Genomic DNA, 13,398 nt, shown 5'->3' with positions numbered 1-13,398 from the left:
TGTTTGTCAAGGAGATTAAGCCATGGCTTTAGTCTCATGAGACTGCCCCAAGCTGCCACGACCATGAGGACAAATCTCCGTCTTCGTGGTAGACCTCAAAGCTGCCCCAGGGATGCACCAGCCCAGGCAACACACTGTGCATTTCTCTGCCAGGAAGGAGTCCAAGCCGGACACACCACCTGCCACTAAGTAACAATGATGGATGGTAACTATAGTAACCATGACCATGGATGGAGAGTAATTTCCTGGCGCTAGGCACAGGTTCACCCACGGAAGCCTCACTGCGGCGGTGGGAGGTGACCACTGATTCGGTCTCCAGGGTGCAGATGAGGAGACTGTGGCTCAGCGTGGAAACATTCACCAAGGGCCCCAGCCAGGCGGTTTCCACAAGGCCCTCATCCGTAACTTCTCAAGGTTCAAAGAACACATATTGAACAAACTCATACATGCAGAAGAGGATCCAGGAATGAAGTGAGGTGAGCTGCAGAGCCCCGGGCCATCTGTGGAAATGGGGCCATTTTCTAAGAATGGTAGGAGAACGGTCCCAGGAGCACACATCACTGCCTGGCCTCGGGACTCCTCCAGGGAGCGTGCAGACAGCGAGGGCAGGAGCCTTAGAAGGGGACTTCAATGGCCTCTAGCACTCACCAAGTGCTTTGTCCCCCAAAAGAAAATAACACTTCCAATCCCATCCCTCGCAATCCCATCCCCCACCAGCCTCATCTTGAACATCCTTGGTCCTGCCTTTCCCTCTGAGTGGAGTCCAAGCCTTTGAGAGGATTCTCATGTATTCCTGTGGCCTGGCTCAAAGCTGTGGCCACTCCCTCCATTCTAATACCTGCCATTCTAATAACCAGGGTTGCACCTGCCAGACCAGACCCCTCCCCTTCTGTGCATTCCACCTAGAATGTGTCCCTCACCCACCTTGTCACCCGGCTACTTACGAGACACCTCTGCTGAGAAACCCCCTTGGACCTCACTCCCAGCCTGAGTGGACGTTCCCTCTGCCATCACAGCCTGTCTGGAGTCAGCCAGACCTGGGTTCAGATTCCAGCCCTGTCATGTACCTGCTATACGATATTGGATAAATCACTGAACCTCTTCAGGCTTCACTTTCTTCATCTACAGCATGGGGTTAAAAGCCCCTTTTCCACAGTCAGATTTAAAGCTAGAATGAGGTAATGCAGGTCAAGGATTTAATCAAAGCAGCAGCAGAAGCATCACTCACTAAATGTTGCTTTTGTAATTAGATTCAGCATGAGGCCATTCGCTCATCGCATTTGTACTGCACACTTTGTGCTAGACACTGAGGGGTAAGGAAAGGTTTAAGATGCATTGTCTTTGAGGAATTCAGTCTATTGGGAGAGGATGCTTGTGGGGGTGGGGTTAGGGAGTGGGTGCGCAACAATGGTGACAAGGCTTGTGGTAGAACAGGCACCGTGGCAACTATTTGACCTGCACATCCTCACACAGCCTTCTGAAGAGGAAGTTACTGTTCCCATCATCATTTTGCTGACATGAGAAAGAGGCTCAGAGCCTTGAAGAATTTTGCCACCCACCCTGGAGCCCAAAGGGTACAAAGTCAGTTGTCTGAGTCAGAGCGGCTCCACTCTCTTCCTCCACACCAGATATAGGAGACTCCAAAGAAGTTTGTGGTGTGGAGAAGCAGGTGTTAGGCCTAGCAGTTAAGATTGCATCAGAGGGGCCGGCGCTGTGGCATAGTGGGTAAAGCTGCCACCTGCAGGGCCAGCATCCCATATGGGCACCAGTTTGAGTCCCTGCTGCTCTACTTCAGATCCAGCTCTCTGCTAATGGCCTGGGAAAGCAGTGGAAGATGGCCCAAGTGCTTGGGACCCTGCACCCATGTGGGAGACCCAGAAGAAGCTCCTGGCTCCTGGCTTCAGATTGGCACAGCCCCAGCCATTGTGGCCATCTGGGGAGTGAACCAGTGGATAGAAAACCTCTCTCTCTCTCTCTTTCTCTCTCCCTCTTTCTCTCTCTCTCTGCCTCTCTGTAACTCTGCCTTTCAAATAAATACATAAATTTTTTTTTAAAATTGCATCAGAGTGCCTGGATTTGAGTCCCAGCTCCATTCCTGATTCCAGCTTTCTAATGTACACCTTGGGAGATGACAGGTGATGGCTCAAGTAGCTAGATCCCTGCCAGGAGACCTGGATTGAGTTGCCAGCTCCCAGCTTTAGTTTGGCCCAGCCTGGCCCACTGCAGGCATCTAGGGAATTAACCAGTAGATGAGAGCTTTCTTTCTGTCTCTCTCACTCTGTCTCACTACCTCTCAAAAAAAGTTCATGGAATTAAAAGTTTCTTTTGGTACAAATTGCTTTTTTGAAATCCATGCTTTTTTTAAAAAAATAATAAACATTTTCCAGGAACTTTTTGCAATGTCCTCATACAAGGTCAGGTCTCTGGACTACTTCCTTATCTTGTAGAGTCTTCAGTATCTTCACCAGTATTGCACAGTAGGGAGGGAACAGACTGTGGTTCTGGCTTTTGTACGGGGAAACCGAGGCACACAGAAAAAACATTGCTGACATACGTTTCTCTGAGGGCCCCAGCTAGCCCCACTAGGGTCGTTTGTGAACATGCCTTTGCATTAGCTGTCCATTGGAAGGAGACAGGTGCTACAAAGTAACACCTAAGCTACACTGTATCCTAAACCAGATAGGAAGTGAATGGATTACAAATAGACTCACAGGGGAGTGTGGATTAAGAGTCCCAAAGCCTGGGATGGGGTCTGGACTCCCTCACCAATGGACAACCTGACCCTGGCCAATCATGTCCACTTGTGCCTTAAAGATAAACCATAACCACACTAAGACTCGTCATGACCAAACTCCCCTGGTGCTCTGTGAGTGGACTTTCTGACCTAAATCTCCTGCTGGATCCTGGTAGATCCCCTCCCCCCCATACACACACACACAAAATTTCTCTACCAAATAGAGAAACCTCTCTGGTGAATGAGGCCAGAAATCTCAAGTGCATGGACCTCAGCCCTGGGCCATGAATGCTATCTCAGGGAACACCCAGAACACATTCCACAGCAGGAATGAGACGCCACACTCCACACTCCACCCTGTCCTATGCTCCCGTGTGCTCCTCCTGCTTTATAGGTATTTCCTGCAAGCAGCTACAGCATTGCTTTCCTGTAAAAATAAAAATAAAAAATCCTACTTTGCGCCCAGGCAGATTTTGCACGCTTGAAGAATATTTATAGTCACCTTCCCGGAGGTTCCTCGTCTCCTCCACTGCTCTTTCCCAAATGAAGCACTTAAATCATTTTGCAATAATGTTGTCTTTTTAATAAGCCTAGCCACACCGAGCTTGACGAGACACAACAGGATTCTATAACCGACTCCCTCCTACTGAGACTGGGGAGGGGGCAGGGGGGCAGTGCAGAGGCCACGAACAGAGCAGGGAACGGAGCAGGGGTGCCTTTGTGATGCATGGCCCTGAGGGGGATCCAATCCCCAACTGTTGCCAGCACCTCCCATCTAAGAAAGTAGAGCCACAGGGAACAGATACCTTCTACCCCTTCTGTGGCCTCCTGACTCAAAGTGTGATCTCCAGACCAGTGGCTGCAGCATTATGTGAGACTCGGTTAGGAACACAGAGCCTCCAGGGCCACCCCAAGCCTGCAGACTCAGAATGTGAGGCCCGAAAATAGCAATCTGTTTTCTAAAAAAGTCATGCAAAGGATTTGGACACTTTCTAGCACAGAAAGCATGGCTCCAAAGCAGCAAGACCACTGTGCGACCCGACCACTTCCACTTCGGCGGGGGGTAGGAGGGGAGTGAGTGGCCTAGCAATCAAAACACCTGTTAGGATGCCCATGTTCCATATCACAGGACCTGGGTTTCATGCTCATCTCCAGCTCCTGACTCCAGCTTCCTGCCAATGCAGACCCTGGGAGGCACTGGTGATGGCTCGAGCCATTGAGCTCCTGCCTTCCCCATGGGAGACCTGGGTTGAGTTCTTCAGTCCCAGTCCAGCACCTCCATTGTGGGCATTTGGAGAGTGAACCAGTGGTTGGGGTCAATCAATTTCTCTCTCTCCTTCTCAAACAAATAATTAATTTAAAAAGAGACCTGAAAGACCACTTTGTCAAACAGCATAACTGATCAGCAAAAAAAAAAAAAAAAAAGTGGACAAGCCCATATTAAAATGACAATGTTAGTAGCCAGTCTGGTTTGAGTCCTAGCTGCTCCACTTCCGATCCTGCTCCATGCTAATGCTCCTGGGAAAGTATCTGAAGATACCCCAAGTGTTTGGGTCCCTGCACCCACCTGGGAGATTCAGGTGGAGCTGCTGGCTCCTAGCTTTGGCCTGGCCCAGCCCCAGCCCTTGTGATCATCTGAAGAATGAACTAGTGAAAGGAAGATCTCTCTCTAGCTCTCTGTCTCTTTCACTCTATGTTTCAAATAAATCCTAAGAACAAAATGACAACATGGTACTACTGTACAATCCGAAAAACTGCAGGCATTTGGAGAATGAGCCAGTGGATGGGACATCTCTGTATCTAAAATAAAATGTTTTAAAAATAATTATTAAGTCGTCAGTCAATGCCAAGAGGGCAAGCACAGGGCTTGTGGCCACACCTGTAGGCTCCAACACATCTTTGTAGCATCAAAGAGGGGCTCCTGCAGAAAGAGGGGTGCAGGGATGCTAACCAGGTGACTAGATTGGAGGGGTGTGTCCCAGGCAGAGGGCGCAGCACATGTAAAGGCAGCGATGCCTGCTGGCAGCCGGTGGTGGATTTGCATTTTCCCTCTTGTTCTTCAGCTCTTATTTCCTTTGCTCTTTCTCTGCTTTTAAGTCTTAGTTTTTTTCAGGGTCCCAGACCCCTGTTTGTAACCATGTGTGACACAAACAAAGATGCAAAGAGCCTGGGTAGCATCTTCCATAGGGGTTGACATGGGTTTGCTTAGCTCAAGTCTCAGAAGCCTGAGCGACTTCCCTTCCTTCCCCAGGTGTCTCCTGAGCTAATGTCATTAGCCCCAGATGCTAAGGACAGTCATTCATCACATGCCTGCGAATCTTCCCGCACTGCCAGTGCCTCCCAAATTCCAGGTCTGACCTCACAGTTCAAGATGAAAGACGGCATCAAATGACAGCTCAGCCGGCAGGAATTTCCACAGGGCTAGTCCCAGCCAACTCCCACGTCTCTGGGTTCTCACTCTGCTATTCTACCCATTGCTGCTTCCAGCAAGAGAGGTTAGGCAGCGCTGGGGACGAGAACAAGGTGTGGGGCTGCTACGTGTCAGTCCCTCTCCTCCTTACAGTCTGTTCCTCAACAGGGCTGCAGCCTCAGCCCAGCTCCTCCAACTTGTGCTGCTTCGGTACCCATTCAGCCCCTGCTTTCTCTTCCAGGGCCGATTCCATAGCTGACACCTTAATGCGGCTGCAGGAGCAGACATGGGTTGAGCAGACAGAGAACCCTTGCTGGAGAGGACAACCACAATCTCAAAGGGATCACGTGACAAAGAGATAATCCCTTCTCAGATTTCACTCTGCGTCCCCACAGGAGCCAGCCAGCTCCACCCCGGACTGCGAACAGGACAAGAAGGCCGAGTTCTGTTGGCTTCATCATCAACTCATCCATCAACAAAACCAACTAATAGCATCAGCAATTACAACACCAGATCTTCCTGGCTGTAGAAAGTTCTAGTTTGGGGGTGGGTGTTTGGCCCAGCAGTTAAGATGCTGGTTGGGACACCCATGTCCCATGCCAGAATTATGGGGTACAGTTCTCAGCTCTGCTCCTAACTCCAGTTTCCTGCCAATGTGCACCCTGGGAGGCAGCAGTGACAGCCCAGTGACTGGGCTTCTGCCATCCATGTGGGAGCCTTGGATTGTATCCCTAGCTACCAGTTTCAGCCTTCTGGCTGTTACAGGCATTTGGGAGGTGAACCAATAGATGGCAGTGCCCTATTTCCATCTATCTCTTACTCCAATCCTGAAAGGTTGAAGTGGGGCAGCAACAGAGTCCCCTCCAACAGCTCCTCCTTGGTCTACCCAGAGCTCCCTGACATGCACCATGTTAGAGGGTATTAAACCACTTAGGAGCTTATGATTTTCTCTGTCATTGGCAGCAGCCTTCTCTGGGGGCAGGAAGTGTCTGGCTCATGTCCTCATCCCTCCCTCACCCACCTACCCATAAACTCTACACTCAAGAAAAAAAATCAGCAACAGTACCCCAGCAGCACAGTCATACAACCCCAACCTTCGCCCATTTCCACAGGTAACCACTACCCTGAATTCGGTGTTATTATCCACAGATAACTTTAACCCCGTAGCTATAGAGACATATGCCCCAACTCTCTGCAGAGCAACAGCCTGTAAATTTAGAAACTTAATATGTCTGGTGTCATATTTTAGATTCGGTGGATCCACGGTTTCACTTTCCACGACTTTAGCTGTATGGATCTGTAGGCAACAGTGCATGGTCTGAGAATATCAGTGGAAAACTACAGAAACTCCGTAAGTTCTCGATTGTACGCTGGTCTGAGCAGCATTGGGATTTAATGTGAGCCTGCTCCGTCCTGCCTGGGACTGGCTCGGCCCTTTGTCCCCTAGATCCAGCCCTTAACCAGTGGGTGACTCCATGGCTATCAGGTTGCCTGTTGCAGTAGTGCAATGATTTATCCAGGTAACTCTCACAGAGTAGCCTTGTGCTGTATCACAGAGCCTTCACTTCCTTCCTCCCTCTCCTCACATAGGCACCGGATCATCTCACACCACAAGGAGGGTGAGCACAGTGCACAAAGATATTCTGGGGAGAGAAGTGACATTCACAGCACTGTCACTAACAGTATCTTGTTATTCCTGGGATTCCTGGTAGACTTCCTTATTAGTTATTACTGATCTCTTACTGAGCCAGACTTATAATGTAAGCCCTACCACGGGTGTGTGTGTGTGTGTGAGATTCAGGATGACCTGGGGTGTGTGTGTGTGTGTGTATGTGTGAGATTCAGGATGACCTGGGGTGTGTGTGAGAGATTCAGGATGACCCGGGGTGTGTGTGTGTGTGTGTGAGATTCAGGATGACCTGGGGTGTGTGTGTGAGATTCAGGGTGATCTGGGGTGTGTGTGTGTGAGAGAGAGAGATTCAGGATGACCTGGGGTGTGTGTGTGAGAGAGATTCAGGATGATCTGGGGTGTGTGTATGTGTGTATGTGTGTGTGTGTGTGTGTGTTGGAGATTCAGCAAGCTCTGTGGCTTCAGATATCCATTGGCGATCACTTTCTTTGACAGTACATCATGACCATGATCCGCATTGTTGTAGGTGGCTCTCTTGAAGGGTCAGGAGGTTTTTCCGCGAAGGTCCAGAAAGTGAACCTGACAGCCCTCGCAGGCCACATGGCAGGGTCAGTGGGTTCTGGCGCAACAGCTGAGCCCTGCCACCGGAGCCGAAAGCAACGGCAAACCGCCCGGAAACGAACGGGCATGGCTGTGCGCCAGGAAAACGGTGTTTACAGAAGCGAGCCCTGGATTGGATTTGGCCTGGGGGCCATCATTCACTTGCTGCTCCATTCAGTTTCACTTTGAGGAGCTCGGTTTTTAATGTAACAAAATGAGTTCATCTGTTCTCCTATTGATAGCCTCATTTGGGCGGTGCACGCCTTCAGTATGACAAATGGGGCTGCCGCGCACTTGTCTTCTCCTATGCATGTGGATCACCGTAGTACAAAGGACGTGCAGAAGCCCACGGAGGGCTGGGAGTCAGCCCCTCAGCTGCCTGCATGCCACATTGGTGCGCCTGGGTTCTCTTCCCAGCTCAGGCCCCCGACTCCAGCATTCCTGCCCGTGCAGATCCTGGTGATGAGCAGGTGATGGTTCAAGGAACCGGGTTCCTACCAGCTGCAGGGGAGACTTGGAATGAGTTCCAGCTTGCGCCTTTGGTCTTGACCTAGCCCCAGCCATGGTGGGTACTTGGGCACTGCACTGAACTTGGGAATTTCTACAACTGTCTGTCGCTCTCTCCCACTTTGCCCCCCTGTCTCTGTCTGTCTCTCTCTCTCTCTCTCCCCTTCTCTAATAAATAAATCTCTAAGAGGTTTGTGGAAGGGAATGGCATCCTGGCATAACAGGTAAAGCCACTGCCTGCGACATTGGCATCCCATATGGGTACCAGTTCACGTTCCAGCTGCTCCACCTCCGATCCAGCTCCCCACTAATGGCCTGGGAAAGCAGCAGAGGATGGCCCTAGTTCTTAGGCCCCTGCTACCCATGTGGGAGACCCAGAAGAAGCTCCTGGCTGCTAGCTTTGGCCTGGTCCAGCCCTAGCCATTGCAATCATCTGGGAAGTGAACCAGTGATGGAAGATATTCTCTCTCTCTCTCTCTCTCTCATTCTCTCTCTCTCTCTCTCTCTCTTTCTCCTTTTCTCTCTGTAACCCTGAATTTCAAGTAAATGATTTTTTTTAAAGTTTTGGAAAGTTAAATTAAAACATAACTATATTTTGCTGTAAAACAAATTTTGGGGCCGGCGCCACGGCTCAATAGGCTAATCCTCCCCCTAGTGGCACCGGCACACCGGGTTCTAATCCCAGTCGGGGCACCAGATTCTGTCCTGGTTGCCCCTCTTCCAGGCCAGCTCTCTGCTGTGGCCCTGGAGTACAGTGGAGGATGGCCCAAGTACTCGGGCCCTGCACCTGCATGGGAGACCAGGAGAAGCACCTGGCCCCTGCCTTCGGATCAGCGTAGTGCACCGGCTGCAGCGTGCCGGCCGCGGTGGCCATTGGAAGGTGAACCAACGGCAAAGGAAGACCTTTCTCTCTGTCTCTCTCTCACTGTCCACTCTGCCTGTTAAAAAAAAAAATCTTGATGTCCACGCATCATTTTTTCCCAGTATGCATCTTCCACGAACTGTTGGAAGACCCCCTCTCATTAACCTTGAAACAGAACTGCCAGGCACATGGTGCGGGCACTGTCAACTCTCACTGACAGTGGTGAATTGTTTAAGGGTGGTGGCATCAATTCACACTCCCACCAGCAGCGGGTAAGTCCCCGCTGCCACACAGCCTGGCCAACACTTGGCTACATCACGCTTTGCTGATCTCAGGTGTGAAACGGTACCTGGAGTGGTGTTGATTTGCATTTCTCAATCACCGGCTAGGCTGGGCATCTTTTCACGAGTTCAGTGGTCACTTGAAACATTGAACACTTGCACTCTCAGATCACACCCCCTTCTTGGGAAGCGCCTCTCCACATTTTTGTCCCACAGTTATTTTCTGTTGGAGTGTCTGTGTCCCAGCTGATTTGAGGAGGTTCTTCCCATATTCTGAAGACTCTCAAGTGTATATGTTGCAAATTTCAACTCCAAATACATAAGTGTCTGTTTTATGCTTAGCTCAACAGCTTATTATTACAGCATAGTCAAATTTATCATTTCCCCCCTATGGTTGGTGCTTTTGTGACTTCTTTAAGAAAATTTCCCCCGGGCCAGCATTGTGGTGAAGTGGGTAAAGCCACTGCCTGCAGTGCCAGCATCCCATACAGGTACCAGTTCGAGTCCCAGCTGCTCCACTTCTGACCCAGCTCTCTGCTAATGCACCTGGGAAAGCAGAGGAAGACGGCCCAAGTGCGTGGGTCCCTGCCACCCACGTGGGAGACCTGGATGAAGCTCCTGGTTCCTGGTTTGGCCTGGCCCACTCTTGCCACCATCTGGAGAAGTGAACCAGCAGATGGAAGAGCTCTCTCTCACTCTCTCACTCTTTCTGTAACTCTGACTTTCAAATAAATAAAAACACCTTTAAAAAGGAAAATTTTCCTTTGGAGCCACATGGCATGGGTTACTGGTTGTGTGGCCTTGGGAAGATATCTCCTTTCCTGGGGCCTCGATTTCTCCCTCTGTAAATTGGGTCTGATGACAGCATGTGACTCACAGGTTATTTTAAGGATCCTTGCAAAGAAGTTAGCACAGGGGCAGGAACACCATCATTGTCCCCCTCAACGGACCTTACACACGCACGGACCCACGCGGAGGGACAGGAATACCTTGCTCTCAAGCACATCTGTATTCTGCCGCAGTTCGTTCCGCAGCTTCTCCGACTTTTCTAGCTTGTGTCTCAGCGCCGTGAGCTCCTCCTACAAAAAGCAAACAGCTGAACAGAGGCCATTCTGGACCATAAGTATGTGGTGCCCTTGTGGTGAGAGCGATCTGAGGATAAAAAGCTTGAGTTAGGGGCCAGCAGTGTGGCGCAGTAGGTTAATCCTCCACCTGCAGTGCCAGCATCCCCTATGGGCACCAGTTTGAGTCCCAGCTGCTACATTTCTGCCTCAGCTCCCTGCTAATGTGCCTGGAAAAGCAGTAGAAGATGGCCCAAGTCCTTGGGCCCCTGCCTCATTTGGGAGACCTGAAAGAAGCTCCAGGCTCCTGGCTTTGGATCGGCTCAGCTCTGGCCATTGTGGCCATCTGGGGGAATGAATCAGCGGGTGGAAGACCTTTCTCTCTCTCTCTCTGTCTCTCTCTCTCTCTCTCTCACTGTACCTAACTCTACCTCTTAAATAAATAAATAAATAAATAAATAAAAATCCTTTGAAAAGAAAAAAAAGAAAGCTTGAGTAAAGAGGAAGACGCATTAGTGATTTAGTGCACAGGATAGCAACTGAATAAATGATAACGTGTTGTGTATTTCAGCACTGCTGAACGGGTTGGCTTTTAAACGTTTTTACTGCACACACACGAAGCCAAAGTCTGTGAGGTGATGGATCTGTTAACCAGCCTGGTTTAATCACCCCACGCTGAAAATATACGGGTGGGGAGGGGGCTCTCCAGAAAGTCCATGGGCAACGAGCATCACTATGCATGGATTTCAAACATTTTTGCACTGAAGCAAGCTCATCTCCGTTCTCCCCTGAACTGGCTGCAGAACCCTCATATCCTGAAATACCATACCATACCCCATAAAGAAACACAGTGAGTATCTGCCAATTAAAATAGAATTAAATAAAAAGCAGGGTGGCTGGGGAACTGGGCGGCTGATCAACTTGCCCGCCTGTGGTGAGGTCTGAAACTGAAGATCCCGCGAGTGCCTTCTGCCCTCGCTGCTGCTTAGCGACAGCATCTCTACTCACTCCGAGCCCCCACTGGCCCCGCCTGGGGGCTGCACGCAAGTGTGCAGAACAAGCCCACTGTACGTGCTTAGCACATCCACACCCCCCAACCACCATCCAAGCTTTCACTTTCTGGCTCAACACGCAGCCTGGGGCATCACCGTTAGCGGCAGTGCCTGTGCCCGGCTGCAGCAGGCTGGTGGACCGAGCCCCGGCATTTACCTATGAAGGAGTGTTTTGCAGCTACAAGAAGGGAACGAGGAGGAGCTCCCTAAAAATTGAACCTTGGAGGGAATTTCGGGAAATGCAAGGTGAAGGAGAGTAGATACAGACTGAGTCTCCCTCATCAGAAACGTCTGGGGACAGAAAGTGCTTGAGAATTTGGAGTTTGGGGCATTTGGGAATATTTGCATGCACTTTATCAGTTGGGATTCTTCAGATGAGATGTGCTCCACTTGGATGGTAGTTGGCTTTTTGTGCAAGAAAGAAATGAAGTGTGTGTGTGTGTGCACGTGCGTGTGTGTTTGACAACTTTTGCAAGAATGAAACAACAGCAAGCAACAACTCACAACCAATGAGAATAGTAGCAGGAAGGGAGCGTAAGAAAGCTCAAGACTTAAAGATGGCACCACCAAGTCTCTCTGGCTGAGCAGTAAGTGCTCCTGTGGCCCGCCAGGTGGTCAGAGCGTGTCTACACCCCTCACCCCGGGGGCTGCGGGACTCAGGGGACATCCAGCAGGGGGCGTCCAGGGCTGCTGGGCCCAGTGTTCCACCATCAAGGATCCCTGGGGGTGCAGGCCCTGGTGCCTTAGTGAAAGCACCAAGATGGGGGAGGGGAAGTGTGGGGAGCAGCTCGGACTGGACTGAGTTACTGGAATTAAGACTTATTCTGTGCATCTGCTCTCCCACAATATGGCGCTGGGAGAGAAGAAAACAGCTTCTACACAGCTGCCTCCAGTTCAGCCAATAAACTGTAGGACCTACTCCTGATTGGAGGAGAGCAGCGTACTCGGCGTGTGGGCAGCCGAGTAGAATTGGCAGAGGAGGACTATAAAGGAGGAGAGAGACGGCATGCACCAGGAACATCTAAGGGGAACATCTGAAGGAACACCTGTGCAGCCCCCGGGAGAGCCGGCCGGCGGTGTGCCACTCCCCTGCGGAAGTGGGGAAAGTGGCCAGGGGGAACCGCCCTTCCACAGAAGTGGAAGGGACAGTAGCCAACCCGGGAAGAACCAGCAGCAAACCCGGGGAGGGCCGAGCAGACAAAAGAACAGCGCAGGGTCCTGTGTTGCTCCTCCACGAAGAGGGGGAGCGACATAATGGTGCCGTGACTCGGATATGAAGCCTAGGCAGGGTTTAGTGTCGTTCCTCCACGAAGACAGGGAGCGACATAATGGTGCCGTGACTCGGATAGGAAACTTAGGAGGGAAGAAATGGGAAGAAATGGGAAAATATCGGAGAGAGAGACTAGCAAACAGCCTAGGGAAAAGCCGGACGAAAAAGGTGCTGGAAGAAGCTATCGAAAGCCTAGGCATAGACTCAGATACGGACTACGGTGGGAAGCTGGGAGAAATCTCTAAGGTCGAAAGTGAAAGCTAGAACAAACAGACTCGGATACGGACTGTGGGGAGAGGCCAGGAGAAATGAGGGAGGAGTATTGTTGGAGGAAAGCTTGGGGAAACATACCGGGTAGAGAAAAATGTTAGGGAAATTGAAGCCGCGGGGGGCAGGCCGAGGCGGAAACGTAAGCCAGTTTGGAATTCGCCAGGTTAGTCCGGGGAACTTGGATTGAATGCTAGTGGCGGAGACGTAAGCTACGCTGTGTGACTCGCGGAAGCCACCGCGTGCAGAGATAGCACGGGGCATGAATAGATAGGGAACGGGGCTGGCGCGAGGCCGTGGTGCAGACGCGAAGGGCGTGGAGACCGCGGAGCGCGCGAAGCCAAGCCGCGCAAAGCCGGGAAGCCGCGCAGATGAGAGAGGCACGGGCTGAAGCGGCTCAGAGCTGGGAAGCCGCCGCGGGGCGGGTGCCGAGAAGCAGCCTCGGGGCGGGCGCTGGGAAGCTGCAGGGATAAGAGAAACAGAAGTTTAGAAGTAAAATGAGAGAAACAGGAATGCTGGTAGATAGAAGTAAAATAGGAGAAATAGGAATGCCCGGAGATAGAGAAATAGAGAAAGGCCTCCCCACAACACAGCAATGAGAGAGCTTGGATTCGGTCTGCCTGATTAGTGAGGCGATGAGCACCTGCGGGCGGCTAGCAGCTTATGCGCCGCAGGTCACCGAAGACAGGCGCGAATTAACATCAATAAGGCCTCCCCACAACAC

General features: G+C 51.1%; 1 protein-coding gene across 4 annotated transcripts in view; it reads right to left on the bottom strand.

Annotated features, from left to right (window-relative positions):
- Positions 1-13,398, bottom strand: part of MYO18B (myosin XVIIIB) — a 258,865-nt gene that overhangs the window by 136,188 nt on the left and 109,279 nt on the right. For all 4 annotated transcript variants that reach the window (XM_089322921.1, XM_089322923.1, XM_089322922.1 and 1 more), the window contains exon 25: positions 10,014-10,103. In XM_089322921.1, coding sequence (XP_089179047.1) covers positions 10,014-10,103 — 90 coding nt within the window. The remainder of the gene's footprint in view (positions 1-10,013; positions 10,104-13,398) is intronic.

Source organism: Oryctolagus cuniculus, chromosome 21, assembly GCF_051225735.1.
Source record: "Oryctolagus cuniculus isolate XC-2025 breed Fujian yellow rabbit chromosome 21, ASM5122573v1, whole genome shotgun sequence".
Lineage (NCBI taxonomy): Eukaryota > Metazoa > Chordata > Mammalia > Lagomorpha > Leporidae > Oryctolagus > Oryctolagus cuniculus.
Note: the sequence above shows the minus strand (reverse complement) of the source record. Positions and strands in the feature narration are given on the sequence as shown.